The sequence below is a fragment of the Kogia breviceps genome, chromosome 14, assembly GCF_026419965.1.
Source record: "Kogia breviceps isolate mKogBre1 chromosome 14, mKogBre1 haplotype 1, whole genome shotgun sequence".
Taxonomy (NCBI): Eukaryota; Metazoa; Chordata; class Mammalia; order Artiodactyla; family Physeteridae; genus Kogia; species Kogia breviceps.
Window position 1 is genome coordinate 56,119,311 of NC_081323.1, and position 20,223 is coordinate 56,139,533.

Genomic DNA, 20,223 nt, shown 5'->3' on the forward strand with positions numbered 1-20,223 from the left:
AATATGCAGCCCACCAGGAGACCTCTGTTCCAGTGATGAAATATTATAATGTTCTTGGCAAGCCTGCACTCTTCCAATGAGCTACAGCACAAGATTCACCCACACCAACAAGATTTAAAATAATCATAAAATACTGAATTTCAAGAGATGTTTGAGTATTTGAGAAAGTGGTCTCTGAAATAAGATACAAACTAGTCCTCCAAGCAAGATGCTGGGAGAATCACCTTTCCTCTTATCATTTATTGTTAGCTTTCAGAAATCCCAAAAGACATCATAGGTTGCAGAAAAAGAAAATAGTAACTCAAGTGAGAAGCAACTCTATGCAGTTTAGAAAGAAAACGGAGGTGCATATGTCAAAAAAGCAAAGATATTAAAAATGCAAAATGCTGCTAACTTTATACTAAATTTAAAAATCATAAAAACCAAATGGAAGGGCATTCCAAGTCGTCTGCCACAGACCCGAAGGCTGTTTATTATTTCACATGTTCTACTGCAGAATTAGTATCAAGTTTTAGAAGTAGGGAAAAAAAAAAAAAAACTAACCTTAAGGTTATCAAAGGTTTTGACAGTCTGCGCCAAGTCACTGACACTCCCTGGCGATGCTGTCCCCTGTCCCCTAGGGCCTGAGGACACCCGTGAGCCGTCAATGACCTCAAAGCCAGAAAGCAAGGCCTCTGAACAGCTGCAATGAGGCTCCTTCGCTCTCTGACCCGCTATCAGGTATGTCTTCAAACCTATGGATAAAAATTACAGTCAGCACAGGTGGACACCAGCGTTGGTCGAAACGCAGCTCCGTCTTGCTCTCTACGCAGGACACGCTCCTAGAAAGTTGAGAGTAAAGTGAAAATGAGAATAGGTCATATTTTACTAATACTCCCATGACCTTTCCAGAGACGCGCAGCCTCAGGGAGAACGGCTGCCTCCAAAACACACCATGTATTCACGCTGTGTTTTCTCTGAATGGAGGCTGCACGCTTCATCTTCTGGGGCTGAAACAAGGGTTTAAAAGTCCTTCCTTGGAAGGGTCACGTGGCCTCTTTCTGACAGCAGCAGAGACCACTGAGTGCAGACCCTATACATTTCTTGGGTTTGTTTCTATCTGTAAATACCAGTCGCCGACATTCATAATGGTCAGTCTAGATGTGAGGGTGACTACAGACCATGTTAGCTAGGTCAGGGACTGGCAACCACAATGAAAAGGGAGACGAGAATGTGCACCAGCGGGGGAACTAAGCCCTCCCTCAATTCAGACTTATCAAGTATCTCTTTTCTGTTGGATCCAAACATTCACACGGCAGGAACATCAGCTTTATTTTTTAAAAAAATATTTATTTGGTTGCACCAGGTCTTAGTTGTGGCCGGTGGACTCCTTAGTTGTGGCTCGCCAGCTCCTTAGTTGCAGAATGTGGGCTCCTTAGTTGCAGCTCCAGGGCTCCTTAGTTGCAGCTCACCAGCTCCTTAGTTGTGGCACTCAAACTCTTAGTTGTGGCATGCATGTGGGATCTAGTTCCCTGACCAGGGATTGAACCCAGGCCCCTTGCACTGGGAGTGCGGAGTCTTATCCACTGCGCCACCAGGGAAGTCCCAGAACATCAGCTTTTTGTCAAGCTGTAGTCTACGTGAATTTTATTCTCACAAAATCCCCACTGTAAAAAAAAGTTGGTTAAATGGACTATTAACCTACAACTTTACAATCCCCATTAAAGGCTGAAGTAACAATATATGCTATAGTGTTAAGGAGCTGTAACAGGTGGGCTGGGCCCTGATCCTGGTGTACAGGACTATCTGCTGGGAGGGGAGTAAGGAGCAGCTTTTCCAGATGGAACTCAAGGGCTTTCTGAAAAAGAAGCAAGCCTTATTTAAAGAAATCCATTGTTAGTCCTTACTGGAATTTAACCAGACTATGAATTTATGAAAGGGAGTGACAATGTGATTTATTCAATAAACATTTATTTTAGGCCTGGTGTATGCTGTACACAGAGAATAAAATCAAAACAAAGCAGGATTCCCATCTTAAGGAGTTTAAGCTTCAGCAGAAGGTGGTAGAGAAAAGCCATCATGGTACTTCCCTGGCGGTCCAGTGGTTAAGACTTCGCCTTCCAATGCAGGGGGTGTGGGTTCCATCCCTGATCGGGGAGCTAAGATCGCACATGCCATGTGGCCAAAAAACCAAAACATAAAACAGAAGCAATATTGTAACACATTGAATAAAGAACTTAAAAATGGCCCATGTCAAAACAAAATCTTAAAAAAATAAAAGACTCTATATGCTACCTAAGAAAATAAAGTACATTTAAAAGAAAAGAAAAGCCATCATGGAGAGACCCAATCAAGAGGTGACATGTGTCTACACTGCTGGATTCACACAGTTTCTCACACTCAGTACATATTTAATAAATGCTCTAAAATTAATTAAGCAAATAACCCTGGACTACTTAATCAGTAATCCTTAATAATTTTATAACTAAACCACCATTTCATCCCTTTATCTTTCTTCCTCTCCCTCCCTCCTTATAAAATACTATATAGCTTAAGTTTTTAGGTCAACTGTTCAGAGAATTTGGCAAGAGTCCCAGGACACCTAGAGACATCCAGGAGTGTAGCCAAATCACAGGTGGGATCCAAAGACTGAGATAAATAATTTTAGATGCTAACTGACCCCAAAGGAGATTGTTAAATGCTCACTCTTAACTAAGGTCCTGAACATCCATGTATTTTTTCCAACCAAAAATATACATCCCAAATGATATATAGGATCAATCACAGTTATGTATAGGATCAATCACAGTTCTGACTAGCTACATGTATAAACTTGAAAGGGACGCATGAACTAGAATACAACGGAAGGGTAAAAGCAGCTTTGCATGAATTTCTCAGACTCTGTTACAGAAAACACTGAACTGATTTTATCATTTCGCCTTGGGAGAGTCAGAAACACAAGCTCTGTGGGCTGAGGAGACAAAAGCCCTATTTCTGACCTGCCATGGCATCTCATCCCTGGCTTCACCCAACCAGGGCATGAAGAGGCCTGGTCCCTGGAGCTGCTGTAACTAGTCCCTCTCGAACTCCCGGGTGTGGCAGGTAAGTCACCTGCAGCAGGTGGGGAGGGGGGCCCAGAGAGCACCCACAGCCGCTGCAGGGGCTGCCTTGGGGAAGAGACAAAGGAAAGGCATTTTTTGGATTGCAGGGGTGACGAGCTGAGGCTGCAGGGGAAGGTTTTCCGTCGCGTCTGTAGCTGGCCCCGACCCCAGAACTGCATTCCCATGGGGAGGCCGGCAGCTCAGAGCTCCCCTGCCCAGGGCTCTGCACCCCTGGGCCCTGCTCCCAGTCAGCTCTCAAACCCAGGAAGGGTCCTCAGTCAGGGAACCACTTATCCCCTCCCTGTATGGCTCCTTGGGCAAGAGCAGGTGAAGAAGGCCTTTCCTGGAGGCATGACAACTACAGCAGAGAAAGGGCTGAGCCTGCAGCCCCGCAGGGCCACGAATACATGATGATGATGCAGCAAGTTCTCCAGGCAGGAGTGCGCCCTCCACCTGGGCATGGAGCCAGCTCCGCAGCACAGGCTCTGATGCCTACCTTGGTTGGGCACCCCTTAGGTTTGTCATTGATGCTTTGAATTGTGACTACTGAGTTGTTGCTCATTGCTCAAACATTTATTAAGTGCCTCTGTTTACCATGCACTGTGAAGGTGCTGAGGGGACAAGTGTGAACATGGCAGCCGTGATCCTCCCTGTACAGGGTGGCTCCGGCAGGGGGATCTCGGCAGCAGGTAGGTACACCTACCTGGTCCAGGACCAGGAAGCACAGGAGGGTGTATCTCACAAAGACTCAGAGGTTTGGGAAGGCCTCCTGGGTGAAGTCCCCTCCACGTTGAGGGCTACAAGATGAGGAGAGGCCAGCCCAGTGAAGGTCACCAGGACCAGGGGCTGGGATAGTGTGGTCAGGCTGTGGGTGTCACCAGAATAGTCGATGAACTGGACTCCAGAAAGGGAACCTTTTGCAGGGAGAGTGGAGGGATGGAGGTGAGTATCGTGTGGCTGGAACAGAGAACATGTTCGGGGTGGCGGGGAGGGAAGGGGGCAGAGAGGAGCTGAAGTCCATTCAGGGCACCAGGGAGACCAGCTCCAGGAGCCTTCACTCTGGGGGCAACAGGGGTGAGGAGGAGTAATGAGCAGGCACCAGGCTAAGGAAAGGCCAGGGAGCCCTGGAAACGCCAGCCACAAGTGGGTAGTGAGGGAGTCAAGGGACAAGGGAGGTGGGAAATAATGGTGAAACCTACTCCTTCCGAAGTGCAGGGGCAACAGGCAAGGCTTTCACGGCAAGCACGAGTGTGATGGGTAAGGGCGTGTGGCTTCCAGGGAGAAGCCCTGGGATTCAGGCTCTGTCCCTCCTAAACATGTGATGCAGTGAGATACTTCATAGCTCCACATCTCACTAAGAACAGGACTCACCCCACAGGGCTGACTCGAGGATTAAATGATTAACATACATGAAGCCTTCACGGCAGTGCCTGGTGCACAGTAAAAACTCAGTAATGTTAGCTATTATTATCAATGTGGGTGTTTGACCTGCTTATCGCTGGGAGTCTTTTTTATGTTCCTTCTATGTACAAAAGCATTTGCAGGACTGTTAAATCAATAACTTCTCCAAATTTGTTCCTAACTTGAATTTTTCTTTGGGTAGCTCCTAACAATCAACCTGTATTAGTAACACAGCAATGCGAGTGTTCCAAAGGACAAATGCACAGATGAGTCCATGGCAAGCAAAAAATCGGTGAACAAATTAAGCAACTTTTTTTTATGCTTCAATATGGAAAGTTAGATTTAAAGTGAAATGTTTTGCCAAAACTGGAGTGATATCAGTAATGATAAAGTCAAACCGGATATGAAAGGTCCCAGGGAACGTATCAGGGCCGGGTGACTGGCTGCAGGCAGGAGAGGTCATAAGACATAAGGATTTAATGAGTAACTACACACATGGACCTTGGGGTCCAAGTTCGTTAGAATGGCTCTTTTAGAGCAGAAAGTCAAAATAAGGCAGCTAGATTATTTAGTTCGTTAAGTATAGTGTAAACAGGAGAACAATTAGTAAGATTTCTTATATTCTTTCCTGGTAATTGACTTTAAACCTCACTGGCACAGATGCCTTTCATGGGATTAATTTCACAGCAGGTGGGGAAGTGGGGAAGATGGTTCCCATGAGCTCCTGTCTGACGGAGGCATCGTCCACAGTTGGGTGTGTCCGGGAAGCTGACGTGGTTAACAGTCTTTACTATAGCATCAATTATTCGAGGAGAAAAACTGAACCTTACACACAACTTGTGTTTAGTTTTCGTGAGCTGAGTGTAATTTGAGTGAGTGCCAAAGTCCATTTTGGAAAAGAAAGACTATTCTGGCCTTTTTATCACGGTCTTTTTCTGCAGGACTCTTGCTTTGGAGGGCGACACCCTCAATCCAAGAACCAAGGGTCTGAGTATCAACCCAACAGAAAGAGGAGAATAATCAGGAAGAAAAGAATGTCTGGAGGTGTGTTGGGAGTTAGCAGCGTGACATAGCAAACGCCTGGGAGCTTGCATCACTGATGATCTGAAACAGTCAGTATAAGGGAGGCAACCAGTTTGGGTCGGTTCACAAACCAAAGGGTCTAAAAACTTATTCACTTTGTAATGAATTTTTCCTTCTAATGATATCTGTAATGGCCGAGTAGCATGAGGATTATTTAAACTAAAATGTAGTCAGTCAATAAGGAAAATAAAGATTAAAAGCGCTCAATCTTAATCTACCAAATAACCAGGGCCTAAAAACTATAGATATGATATTTCATAAGTATCTATTGCTTCTGCTTAGGAAGACCAAAAGTTCTGGTGAAATAAAAAAAGCATTTTCCACCTTGTTAACATCAAAACACTCTGGATGGGTCTAAGTCCTCTCTGCTCCTATGTGAAACAATTAATCATACGGAGGTGATCCGTCCTGGTTGTCCCAACACTTGACAATAAATCACAAGTTCCAACAGCAAATGGCTGTTGGTGAAACTTAACCTACTTCTTAATAAGTGAAGTCCCAAACAGTAAAATACAAGACAGATTAACCCAAGCAGGTGAAAGAAACAAAAGGGTGGGCACCATGCCTGAGTGGCTTGATCTTGACTACACCTTTAGCCTAACCAACAGACTCTTTCAAGAACATGCACGTGCACACGGCCACCCCACAGCTGCTCCTGTGGCGGGCGTCCTCTGCACCAGCCTCCATCTCTCTGCAGGAATGGGTACATGTCATGGCCAAAGGTGAGTGATTGGGCAGTCACCTCGTGACCACATTCCCCTGAGCTGTCTTCTTCTGAACTTTCCTACTTGACATGAATAAGGGTTACCCTGCTCAATGCTCAGAACTAATGCTGGGAGAGTCCAGTGTAACTCTCTTCAAAAACCCACTCCTCCCACCTCTAAAAAACTCCTGAATTAGGGTTTAATACCCAGGCCTTCAAAAACTACGAAACGAGTTCTTTGAAAGGTAGCACTTGGCTGTTTATGGAAACAGTCTGCCAGGTACTAACCAACTCATTTATTCATTGGCTCATTCACACATTCACTTACTCAGCAAATGAAACATTTATTGAGTACCTACTAAGGGTGAGGACCTGGGCTCACTGTTGAAAGAAATGGATAGGAAAAAGGAATGCTCTGGTGTTAGCAACAGTGCGGATGAAAACCGTGAGCCAAAATGGAAATACCAGTCACCTAATGATGACCCCATTTCAAAGGGCTGCTGTGAGGATTAAATGAGTTAATGCTTTTCCTTAGAGCATCTTCAGGAACACTCAGGAGTAACTCAGAGTAGACTGAGGAAGGGCATGAAGTAATGCTCATAAAGAATTACATGGGAGGATAGGAGGCTGGCAATGAGGGAGAGAACAATGAGTAAGTGATGACGCATCGACAAGAAGAGAGAATCATGTGAAGTCAAGTCTGTGTGCTGGCGGGATGTTCGCAAGTGACAAAAGGCGTTTTTACAGTGAGTTTCAGAAAACAAAGGAAAGTGAAGGTCTATGATAACTATCTTGGAATACTGTATACAACAGAGTTGAAATAATCGTAAGAGACTATGAAACAAGACAGCTAGAAGGAAGGGTGTTGGGAACTGGGACAGACTAATAACAACTAATAAACTGTTATTCACCAAATGTTAACCCAGAGAGTGGTCATCAGACACAAGAGAGCATGTCAGGTCACATCTGGAGCAATTACAGGAGGAGCCACAGACCGTATTCTTTTCCCTGGAGAATTGAGAAATAATTGTTAATTTTAAGATTTTAACTTAAGTTAAACTAACAGTTTAAAAATTAATAATTAGGGACTTGGGGCTTCCCTGGTGGCGCAGTGGTTGAGAGTCCGCCTGCCGATGCAGGGGACACGGGTTCGTGCCCCAGTCCGGGAGGATCCCACATGCCGCAGAGCGGCTGGGCCCGTGAGCCATGGCCGCTGAGCCTGCGCGTCCAGAGCCTGTGCTCCGCAACGGGAGAGGCCACAACAGTGAGAGGCCCGTGTACCACCAAAAAAAATAAAATAAAATAATTAGGGACTTCCCTGGTGGCATAGTGGTTAAGAATCCACCTGCCAATGCAGGGGACATGGGTTCGAGCACTGCTCCGGGAAGATCCCACATGCCATGGAGCAACTAAGCCCGTGTGCCACAACTACTGAGCCTGCCCTCTACAGCCCACGAGCCACAACTACTGAGCCCATGTGCCACAACTACTGAAGCCCACGCGCCTAGAGCCCGTGCTCCGCAACAAGAGAAGCCATCGCAATGAGAAACCCACACACCACAACAAAGAGTAGCCCCTGCTCACTGCAACTAGGGAAAGCCCGCGCGCAGCAACAAAGACCCAATGCAACCATAAATAAATAAAATTTTAAATTAATAATTTTTTTTAGATGTTGGGGGTAGGAGTTTATTAATTTATTAATTTATTTTTGCTGTGTTGGGTCTTTGTTTCTGTGCAAGGGCTTTCTCTAGTTGTGGCAAGCGGGGGCCACCCTTCATCGCGGTGCACGGGCCTCTCACTATAGCGGCCTCTCTTGTTGCAGAGCACAGGCTCCAGACGCGCAGGCTCAGTAATTGTGGCTCACGGGCCTAGTTGCTCCACGGCATGTGTGATCCTCCCAGACCAGGGCTCGAACCCGTGTCCCCTGCATTAGCAGGCAGATTCTCAACCATTGCGCCACCAGGGAAGCCCAATAATTACTTTTAAGAGTGGCAGATTTATGTACAGGATAGACAATGGAAACAGATTCTAGAAAGAAGATAAATGAAAGACTCAATTTAAAATCTGGGAATAGGTGGCAGCTAAATAATTGAAAAATGAAGCCAAAAAAAGGGAATACATCAAAAATAGAAATAAAGCTATAGGATGCTATGTGAAAGAAACCAGTCACAAAAGGCTACATACTACATAATTCCATTGATATGAAATGTCCAGAATAGGCAAAAATCCACAGACACAGAAAGTAGCCAAGTGGTTGCCAGAGGTTTGGGGGTTGAGGGATGGGGAGTAATTGTTAATGGTACAGGGTTCCTTTGAAGGGTGATGAAAATATTCTAAAATTAGATTGTGGTGATGGTTGCACAACTGTGAATACTCTAAAAACCACTGACTTACATACTTTGGAAGCATGAACTGTACAGTACGTTAATTATACCTCAATAAATCTGTTTTTAAAAAACAAAACAAAACTATGCAAAGATCAAGATGTAACAGTCCTGAGATTCAGAGGACAAATGAAAAAAAACCAGCAAGAAATACACTATCCTTGGGAATTCAAAGTAAAGGAGTGGGTAGTAGCAGGTAAAAGAAAAATGTTACAAATAAAGGCTTGGAAATAGATAATGTAGTAGAGCTAGGATGGAAAAACATATAAATAAGAAATAAGGCTAAATAACCTTGAAGAACTAAAAATTCAACATGGCATGAGTTCAGAAGTCTGGGAGAGATTAAACAAAACAAAAGTTTGACCTTCAGGAGATACCTCCAAGAATCATCAAATTAGCAACACTCACTGCTGCAGGCTAGTCCAGAAGTGCTGGCCCGACACCCAGGTTGTCTTCCTAGATCACCAACGCAACTCCCCCCCAGATGACAAGCGTTCACCGTGCTTCACGGCAAGGCTGCCAGAGCACCAGGGCTGCAGCCTCGCGGCAACACAGTAGAGGCGGGGTTCTCCCAGCTGCACCAGTACTGCTGCTCCCCTCTCACCCACCAGGACTTTCACCTGCAAAGGGCAGGGGCACCACCACCAGTGACACTTCCTGGGAGCATCTTTAGATGGGAAGAAAGACAACATAGACAACCTCACCCGGAAACTTCATATTATGCAAAAAAAACAAAAACAAAACCCACAACTTTTACCATTCCTGACTAGCCTTTCCTGGGAGTAACTGCGCCTTTACCACCTGTTCCTTCGTGGAAATGTTCATCCAGACTCTGGCTGGCTCCCAAATCACATTTCCAGCACAGTCACACGCTTGCTGCGAATTTCCTCACTTTCCAAGTCAACCAGTTTTCAGGTCACATCAAAGTTTTCTCTCTTTTGATAAGTGCTTTGCATACTGGCTGGAACACTGCCAGAAACAATTTCCCAAACTGCATTTTCTTGTTCCCATAGGCAGACTTGCTAGAGCCATAGAACTGGGAAACCCAAACCTCTCCTTTCTGACCAAGAAGCAAATATCTTCTTAGATATCTCGTTTCTCTAATTTCATTTCAGCATTTGAGGTGGTCTTTCTTTCTTAGACCTTTTTCAGGAGAATCAAAGCTGTGTTTGCGTGGTATGTTCTTAAGAACCTGAAAAGTGTTGCTGGGCATCAGACAAGAAGTCGAGGGCCCATCCCTTCACTCAGGGGTCACCAGCCAGGTGGTCCCCTCTCCTTCTCTAGCCTCACACTGTAATTCCTGCCTCAAGAAAATCACAGCTGTGTTGTAGACTCTTGCAGAAGCAAAACTGAAAGTGAAACCAAGGCAGTGAGTGCCCACATATGAGAAGAGGTCGAGGGACGGTCCAGGGGGCACATGCAGAGATGTGACTTATATAAAAACGTGACCTGGGGCTGCAGTCAACAGCCCCTCATTCGCAAGAAGGGGGTGGATGACTCTTGAGGAGTCCCCCGTCTAAAGGCGGAGAGTGAGGAAGACCCTAAAGGAGAGGCAGATGTGGGCAGAAGGCCAGGGATTCAGACTCCCCAGGAAGGAGGGGCAGACACTACAGCAAGCAGGTCCCTGCCCCGTAGAGGTGCTGGCCCCAAACCACATAGCTGAGTACTTGGAGAGAAGGAGGCATGAAGAGCACCTAGTATCACAGGGAAAGAAATAAGAAAAAAACAAAGTGTTATTCTGAATAACACTAGACCACATTAAAAACACAGAAATACAGTTTGAGGAGCTAATGTAAAATGTGGTAACAACAGTTGATAACACTGTATTATATAACTGAAATCTACTAAGTGAAGAGAACTTAGATGTTTCCACTGGAAAATAAAAAAAGATAAATATGTGAGATGATGAATGTGTTAATTAACTAGATGAGGGAATCCTTTTACAATGTATACATATATCAAATCACAATCTACACTTTAAATATCTTACAATTTTATTTGTCAATTATAACTCAATAAAACTGAAAAATTTTTCAGGAAAAAAACCACAGAAATACACCAAAATATTAACAGGGCAACAGGATTATGGAAATTCACTTTCTATATTGAATCTTCTTACTTATGTTTAAAATAAGCATAAAGTTTTGAACTTATTACAAAATATTTTAGATGTAGAAACATGTAAGGAAAAGTAAGCTGAAGACTCAGAATCCCTCCAGTCTAAGGAACAGATGGTCGCCTGTACCATCCAGGGTCCCTGCAGGCCTTCCCCACCACATCCCTCCTCCCGCACAGAGCACAGAACTATCCGGAATGCCACAGCCACAGGCTCCTCTCCACTTGTTTCTTTAAGTTTTCACTACATACGTATGTAATGCTAAACAATACACAGCATTAATATGTGTTTTTTTTACCTTTACATAAATGACATCATTTTACAAGTATTCTTTTGAAAGTTGCTCTTTTTGGTCCAGCAATATGTTTGAGAATCATCCATACTGATACATGTGATCCACATTCATTTATTTTCAACACTATGAAACATCCCACTGAATAAATACACCATGATTCAAAAAAGAAAACCTCCAAGCATTATGTTAACACCAATGATAAACTCTGTGTTCTGTTAAAAATAAGAAAGAAATATGATAAATCAATAGGGTAAAGACATGCTGAATGCAAAAATACCACTGATTCAAAGAATACGTCATAAATATACATTTAAGAATGAAATGGAACTTGTGAAGACTAGTAAAAAAAAAATATCAGGAGAGGAGCTCAAGGATGGAAGAAAAGTTGCTGGAAAAAAGTCAAAGAAATCAAACTCAGTGAAGATGGCAGGCCAGGCACCACAAAGATCACACTGAAATGGACAAAACGAAATAGGGAGATGAGAGGAATACAGAGTTCCTCAAATTGTGAGTTAACGAGTCTGAGAGGTGACAATTCCATTACCCTGGTTAAAAAGACCCTCAGGACTGCTGTAGTTAGGTCATATGCCTGTCACTTTCCCAAATGAAGAAATGGACAGAGGGTCCCAGGGAAGAACTCCCGACCAGGCTGTCTCAACCCAATCAGGTCAAAGGCTCAGCAGTACAGCTCCACCTGACTTTTCAGCCATACACAGCTAGGCTGGGAGGAACTGGAGGAGAAGGTTCCAGATGGTTCCAGAAAGCTGAATAGACTTTCTGGGGGTTGATGAGATAATACAGGAAGTGGACTATTGGGGGGGTGTAAAGAATGTGGCCCATGGCTGTCCAAGAGAACTGTCTTTGATGACAGAAATGTCCTACAGCTGTCAGTTCAGCGGCCACCAAGCACTTGAAATGTGGCTCATACAAGTGAAGAACTAAATTTCTTTTCTATTTTTTTTTAAATTTACTTTATTTACTTTATTTATTTTTGGCTGCTTTGGGTCTTCGTTCCTCCACACGGGCTTTCTCCAGTTGCAGTGAGCAGGGACTACTCTTCGTTGCAGTGCGTGGGTTTCTCATTGCAGTGGCTTCTCTTGTTGTGGAGCATGGGCTCTAGGCCCGCAGGCTTCAGTATTTGAGGCATTTGCAGCACGTGGGCTCAGTGGTTGCGGTGCGTGGGCTCTAGAGCACGGGATCAGTAGTTGTGGTGCACGAGCTTAGGTGCTCCACGGCATGTGGGATCTTCCCGGACCAGGGCTTGGACCCGTGTCCCCTGCATTGGTAGGTGGACTCTTTATTTTTTTTTAATATTATTAAACTATTATTTTTTATTTATTTATTTTTGGCTGCATTGGGTCTCTGTTGCTGCACACTGGCTTTCTAGTTGCAGCAAGTGGGGGCTACTTTTTGTTGTGGTGTGTGGGCTTCTCATTGCGGTGGCTTCTCTTGTTGTGGAGCATGAGCTCTACAGCACGGGCTCAGTAGTTGTGGCTTGCAGGCTCTAGAGCACAGGCTCAGTAGTTGTAGCGCACGGGTTGCTCCGCAGCATGTGGGATCTTCCCGGACCAGGGCTCAAACCCGTGTCCCCTGCATTGGCACACAGATTCTTAACTACTGCACCACCAGGGAAGCCCAGAACTAAATTTCTAATGTTTTCTCATTATAACAAATTTTAAATAGCTACATGTGGCTCACTGCTACCACACTGAAAAGTGAAGATCCAGATCCTTCCTTATTGGGAAACAGGAATGAATTGGCAACAGAAAGCTCCTTCTTATCTTTACTAACTAGAGAAGAGGTATAAGAACCATTAAAAAAAGAATGAGTGGAGCAAAGAGGAAAACTAAATGTGAAACCAATAAACATGAACTTTTATTTATTATAGATGACATTTAGTAGCAAAGACGAGGGGCAAATTACCCTGTACACTAAGAGCAGGAGTAGCCAATTGGAAAATAGGGTAGAAATAGATAGTCTAGCAAACAAAATGGTAGACAATCTCTAAGAATAAGAAAACAGGAGAGAACTCCCCTGGTGGCTCAGTGGTTAAGAATCTGCCTGCCAATGCAGGGGTCACGGATTCAAGCCCTGGTCCAGGAAGATCCCATATGCCACAGAGCAACTAAGTCTGTGCGCCGCAACTACTGAGCCCACTGGCCACAACTACAAACCCTGTGTGCCACAACTACTGAAGCCCATGGTGCCTAGAGCCCGTGTTCCGCAACAAGAGAAGCCACCACAATGAGAAGCCCATGCACTGCAACGAAGTGCAGTCCCTCTCACTGCAACTAGAGAAAGCCTGCATGCAGCAACACACCCAAATAAATAAATAAATAAATAAATAAATAATAAATATATTTATTTATTTATTTTAAAAAAGAAAAAGAAAGAAAAAAGAAAACAGGAGAGCTTGGAAAGAGTGAACATTTTCCAATAAAAACTTAAAATGGTTTGAAAATTTGATTCAAAAACAATTCAGAGCCCATCTGTATATAGTTCAACCTTGCTTGACATGTATTATTCCTAAAAATGTTTTTAATATCAATAGTTTTAAGATATGCTGTATTTTTTACTTTTTATACACTTTAAATTGGACTGCATGATTCCTAAAAGCAGTCTGTAAAACAAACACTGAGCTCTCTGATCTTTCACACCCATTAAAAGCAACACATGTAGTAAAACACACCACTGAACAAATTACCATTTTGTGGGGGTTCTCTGTCTCCACCGGCCTGAACATTGAACTAGGCACGTGGCCATGATGCTAATGGATTTGGCACAAACCACCAAGGCCAGGCCTGAGAAGGCGGCAGGAGAAGGCGTCTCACAAGCGGTATCACTGTACCAGCCTTTCTGCTGAGGCTCAGCCCCAGACAAATATGTGAAGCAGATAAACTGACTGGTCGCCTCGGCCAACCTCCCCTTTCTTTCTGTTCCTCCTGGGTTCCCTCCGCCCTGCCACCTGCTGTCTGAATGTCCACCAGCATCTGCATGATTGAGGGCCTTGGGGTGCTGGGACATCACCCAGGATGAGAGAGAGGAGAGAGCCCTGGGGACTACACCACTCCCCCTGCTCCCATGAACTGCCCACAGTGGTCAAGGAATTCACCCCTGCAGCTGACTGATCTGCATATTGTGCCTTCCTGACTCGAATGCAGTGAAAACATCTGGTCCCCGGTCACAGCCCAGAAACTCCTGTGTCACCAATATGCAGACACAGTTTCTGCCGGGCACCGCAGGAGGGGACCTCCACGCCGAGGGCAGTTCCCAGCGTAAAGCTGTGCCTCATCTGGGATCATCACGAAACATGGCATTCCCACTGGATTCTCTAAAATACTTTAAATTCCTTGAGGACCCATAATGACACCTTCTGGAGACCAGATGGTGAACCATGGGTTCTCAACCTGATCAGACCCAATGGCCCCGTGTTATCCCATTTTTATTGCATACTTCATTTGCAATGTCCTCTTTACCCTCCTGAATAAAATTAAATTCATGAAAAAAAATAAATTAAATTCATGGACCATACATAACCCTCCATCACCGAGACCACCAAAAACACCTCTACCAATCTCCTGCTGCGTGGTCTTGCATCAAGCCGCCTTAGGACACAGCAGGGGGAGCTTGGGAAAGTGGGTGCTAGGCCACGGCAGGGCCTCTTGACCTACAAGCAGCCAGAAGTTCCATAGTTCTCTTCCCACACCTCCCCCTGCCAAGAGAGAACCAGCTGGAAGGATATTTAAAAGACTGAAGGGACTTCCTTGGTGGCACAGTGGTTAAGAATCTGCCTGCCAACACAGGGGACACGGGTTCAATCCCTGGTCCAGGAAGATCCCACATGCCATGGAGCAACTAAGCCCATGTGCCACAACTAGTGAGCCTGTGCTCTAGAGCCCGCAAGCCACAACTACTGAAGCCCAGGTGCCTAGAGCCCGTGCTCCGCAACAAAAGAAGCCACTGCAGTGAGAAGTCACGCACCACAACGAAGAGTAGCCCCCGCTCCCCACAACTAGAGAAAGTCCACACGCAGCAACGAAGACCCAACACAGCCAAAAATAAATAAAAATAAAGAAACAAATGAATAAAAAAATAAATAAAAAGACTGAAAATTCCACAGTGCCGTATGTGCATCTATTACAAAATTGTATACATAATATGTGAGTGTGTATGTATCCACAGCAATTTTAAAAGGAAATGATTTCGGAACATATCCTATTCATTCTTTCAGCAAATAATGAGCTCCTGAAATCTGCCAAGAATGAGGCTAGGTCCATTATAAATGCTCTTAGTACCGTACATTGCCTCTGTCTTACTCATCTAAGTACCGACAGCACCCGGCTGAAGGCCTAGCACACAGGGCATTCAAAGGCGGCAAGAGCTGACCACACCCGTAAAGCAGTGGTCCATTTGCATAGCATGAAAAGCAAGCGAGGGGAGAACAAAGTACTGAAAGTACTGTACCTTCTCGAACTATATAGTAAACTTTCTTTTTTACACAACAGGAACAAAAAGTTACTCATCTACTGATTCTGAGCACCTGCTATATGCCAGGTGAACGCTAATGACAAAACTGTGAGCGTGGGCTTCCCTGGTGGCGCAGTGGTTGAGTCCGCCTGCCGATGCAGGGGATACGGGTTCGTGCCCTGGTCCAGGAAGATCCCACATGCCGCAGAGCGGCTGGGCCCGTGAGCCATGGCCACTAAGCCTGCGCGTCCGGAGCCTGTGCTCCGCAACGGGAGAGGCCACAACAGTGAGAGGCCCGCGTACTGCAAAAAAACAAACAAACAAACAAAAAAACTGTGAGCGTGACAGATAATTGTCCCTGACCCTAAGGAACTAGAAGCAGGACAGTAAACGATAAACCGCACCTCACTGAAGCAAAGTAGGGGAGGAGGGTGGCCCGGGTGAGGCTGGAGTGGCAGGCAGGGCTACAGCCATCGGGAGCAGCCTGAGTTGGCGCTGGGCCCCTGGAAGGCCTCAGCAGAGTTTTAAGCATGGGTGCACACAATCCAATTTTCTCTCTTTTTCTCCACTTTAATTTTTTAAAAAACTTTTTAATTTGAAGTAATTTTAGACATACAGAAAAGTTACAAATAAAGTACAAAGGAGTTCCCTTCTATTCCTCACCCCACTTGTCCTGATGTTACTGTTGTCTTATGCCACGTCAAACAGAACAATAATCAAGAAAAGGAAGTTAACGTTGGTACAATATTGCTAATTAGACTATGGACTTTATTCAAATGTCACCAATTTTTGGTCTGATTTCTCTTCCGAGATCATACCCAGATCCTGGAAGGCTGGGAGCTGTCGAGAGCAGCAGCGGGACTTGTCCTGAGGTTGTTGCTGTGACCCAGGCAGAGGGTAAGAGCAGCCTGGCCTAGGATGACTGCAGGGTAGAAGCAAGCAGATTCCCGATACAACGTCCAGGCAGAACTGAACAGGACAAGCCAACAGGCTGGACGTGGGGGTGAGGAAGGGGAACAAAGTGGATTCCCCAGGTTCTGCCTTACTCCCTGGCTGAGAAGGACCAGGGCAGGTAAAGGTTTGGGGGCAAGATTAGAAGCTCAGTTTTGGACTCTTTAGTTGTAAGATGCCTGTGAAATTCCCAAATGAAGACGTCCAAGAGGCAGCCACACCGTCCCAATCAGAGGGGAGATTCAGACTAGAGAAGGGATGTCGCTACTACACCCGTGGAGAGGACAACGAGAGAGGAGGGGCCAGGAAGTAAGCCTGAGGACCTCTGATGTCTCCAGATGGTGGGGCAGAGGGACCCAGCAAAGAAGTCCAAGGAAGACAGTCAGGTGAACAGGATTCTGAGGAAGCCAAGAAAGGAGAGTATCTCAAGAAGAAGGAATGGGCCACTGTGCTGAATGCTGCTGAGAAGTGATCCTGGGTTTGGTAGCATGGAGACTGGCAGTGCCATGCCAAGTAGGGATGCACCTGAGTGGCCAGACTGAGTGGGTTGAGTGGAGAGTGGAGAAAGCACATGTCAATCCTTCGGAGAAGTCTGGTCATAAAGTGTGGCAGAGAAATGGGGTGATGTGGCATCCTGGGGGGATTTGTGCAGGGCGGAGATGCTAGAGAATGTTGTAGACTGAGGGAGTGGTCCAGAGAGATTAAAGGTGCGGGAAAAGGAAGGCAGCTAGAGGGGAAACGTTGCTGAAAAGGGGAGAGAAGACAGAACCCATAACTCAAGTGAAGGGATTGGGCATTATCAGAAGGAGGCAAACTTCTTCTGTAAAAGAAAGAAGAAAAAAACCAGACATAACCATTTGTAGGCTGTCCGGGAAGGGAGTGTATTTGGTGTGGCGGGAGAGGAGGCAGGACAGTAGGACTCTTGATGTCTGGCTGTGGCTGAGAGGATGTCACGTTGGGATGTGAGGTTCAGGTTGGGATAGATGCTCTTGAGGGAGAATATCTAGAGTCATCAAGGTGACAATGCTACTAGCCAGACAAACGGCAGTGGGAGCTGGCTCTTCCAGAACAGCACTCCAAGGCAATGAAAGAGCAAAGGCACAAGTGAGGCACTTAAGTACCTGTTGAATGAATACATAAATAAATGAATGAACAGATGAGTTGATGTGCTAATTAATCAACTCACAAAGTGAAGACTGTTTTGAAGGCAGAGTGAGAGGAGACGGGAGAGTGGAGTAGTGTGATGTGCTGTGGATGCCTGGAGAAGTGCGTGAAGAACTCGCACCATGAACAGTGAAACAACAAACAACCCAATTTTATTTTTTTAAAGGCAAAAAGGTCTGAATAGACATTTCTCCCAAGAAGACATACAAATGACCAATAAAGCATATGAAAAGATATTCAGCATCATTAGCCATCAGGGATATGCAAATCAAAATCACAATGAGATATCACATCACACCCATTAGTATGGTTATAATTTAAAAAACAGACAGGGCTTCCCTGGTGGTGCAGTGGTTATGAATCTGCCTGCCAATGCAGGGGGACGAGGGTTCGAGCCCTAGTCCGGGAAGATCCCACATGCTATGGAACAACTAAGCCCATGCACCACAACTACTGAGCCTGTGCTCTAGAGCCACAAGCCACAACTACTGAAGCCCACCCGCCTAGAGCCCGTGCTCTACAACAAGAGAAGCCACCGCAATGAAAAGCCTGCACACCACAATGAAGAGTAGCCCCCACTCGCTGCAACTACAGAAAGCCTGCACGCATCAACGAAGACCCACCACAGCCAAAAATAAATTAATTTTTTTTAAAAGCTTAAAAAAAAATAAAAATGACAGACAATAGCAAGTGTTGGCAGGGATGAAGAGAAACTGCAATCTTTATACACTCCTGGTGGGAAAGTAAAATGAGGCAGCTGAACACTCCAGCAATTCTTCAAAATGCTAAACATAGAATTACCATATGATGTTCGAATTACCATATGAGTTCCCAGTGATTCTACCCCTAGGTAAATGCCCAAGACAAATGAAAACACATGTCCACAAAAAAACTTGTATACTAATATCATAGCAGCATTATTTATAACAGCCCCAAAGTGGAGATAACCCAAAGGTCTATCAATTGATGGTCTATACATACAACAAGATATTATTCAGCCATAAAAAGGTATGGAGTTTTGGGCTTCCCTGGTGGCGCAGTGGTTGAGAGTCCGCCTGCCAATGCAGGAGACACGGGTTCGTGCCCTGGTCCGGGAAGATCCCACGTGCCGCGGAGCGGCTGGGCCCGTGAGCCGTGGCCGCTGGGCCTGCGCGTCCGGAGCCTGTGCTCCGCGATGGGAGAGGCCACAACAGTGAGAGGCCCACATACCGCAAAAAAAAAAAAAAAAAAAAAAAAAAAAGGTATGGAGTTTTGATCCATGCTACACCATGGATGAATCTTGAATCTCATGCTAAATGAAAGAAGACAGTCACGAAAGACCACGTATTGTATGATTCCATTTCTATGACATGTCCTGAGGGCAAACGAGGGGAAAGCTTGTTTTACAGGAATCCAAAGGGTCTTACAAAGCTACAGCGGTTAAGACAGTGGAGTATACACACAAGGGCAGACAAATAGATGAAATGGCAAAATGTTCAGAAACAGACTCTCACACATATGGACACAATGTATGACAAAAGCGACACTATGGAACATGGGAAGAGGATGGCCTTTTCAAGAACAGTGCTCAGCTCAGACTGGGTATCTGTTGCTTCCTTTACAGCCAGCCCCAAAGTCCTGGGTTGGTAAGTATGCACATGCAAAGATATTCAACATCATTAGCTGCTTAGGAAATGCACATTGAAACCATGAGATATCACTACACACCTATTAGTATGACTGAAATGAAAAACACTGATAATATCAAGTGCTAATGAGGATGAGGAGCAACGGGAACACTCATATGTTGCTGGTGGCAACACAAAATGGTACAACCACTCTGGAAAAACCTGCAGCACTTAATTATAAAGCTAAACATACACTGACCATGTGCCCCAGCAATTCCAATCCTGGCTATTTACCCTAGAGAAATCAAACCTATGTTCACACAAAATGATGTTTATAGCAATTCTATTCATAATTTCCAAAACCTGGAAACAACCTAAAACGTCCTTCAGTGGGTGAATGGATAAACACACAGTGTTAGATCCACAGGATGGAATACCGTTCGGCATTACAAGGAATGAACCACAGATACATGCAACAACTAAGATGCAACAACTTATAATACTAAGTGAAAGAAATGTTTTAAAAGTGTATATATTGTTTGGTTCCATTTTAGTGACATGCTCCCAAAGGCAAACTACAGGGGTAGATAAGAGATTGGTTGCTTCCAGGGGGAGGGTGGGGGCAGGAGGTGGGGTCTATAAGGGGTCAACACAAGGAAAAGGTTTGAGGGGGGTGGAGGTGAATCTGTTCTATATCCTGGTCATACTGCTGGCTACAAAATCTATACATGTGTTAAAATTCATAGAACTGTACACAAAAATTAAAATATCAATTTACAAATGACAATTTGAAAAATAAAATTATACAAAAAGGAACTGCCACACAACATTGCAATTCCAATCCAAGTCTCTACTCATGAGAAATGAAAACATCTATCCACACTCAGACCTGCTCTGATGTTCAGAGCAGCTTTATCTGTTACAGCCGAGATGTGGAAATAATTCACATGTGCATCAGCAGATGAATGGACA

General features: G+C 44.9%; 1 protein-coding gene across 1 annotated transcript in view; it reads right to left on the reverse strand.

The window, feature by feature from the left end:
* The window catches only part of ADCY9 (adenylate cyclase 9), a 122,654-nt gene that overhangs the window by 44,650 nt on the left and 57,781 nt on the right, over nucleotides 1-20,223 (reverse strand). Inside the window, exon 3 of the mRNA XM_059037423.2 lies at nucleotides 544-734. Coding sequence (XP_058893406.1) covers nucleotides 544-734 — 191 coding nt within the window. The remainder of the gene's footprint in view (nucleotides 1-543; nucleotides 735-20,223) is intronic.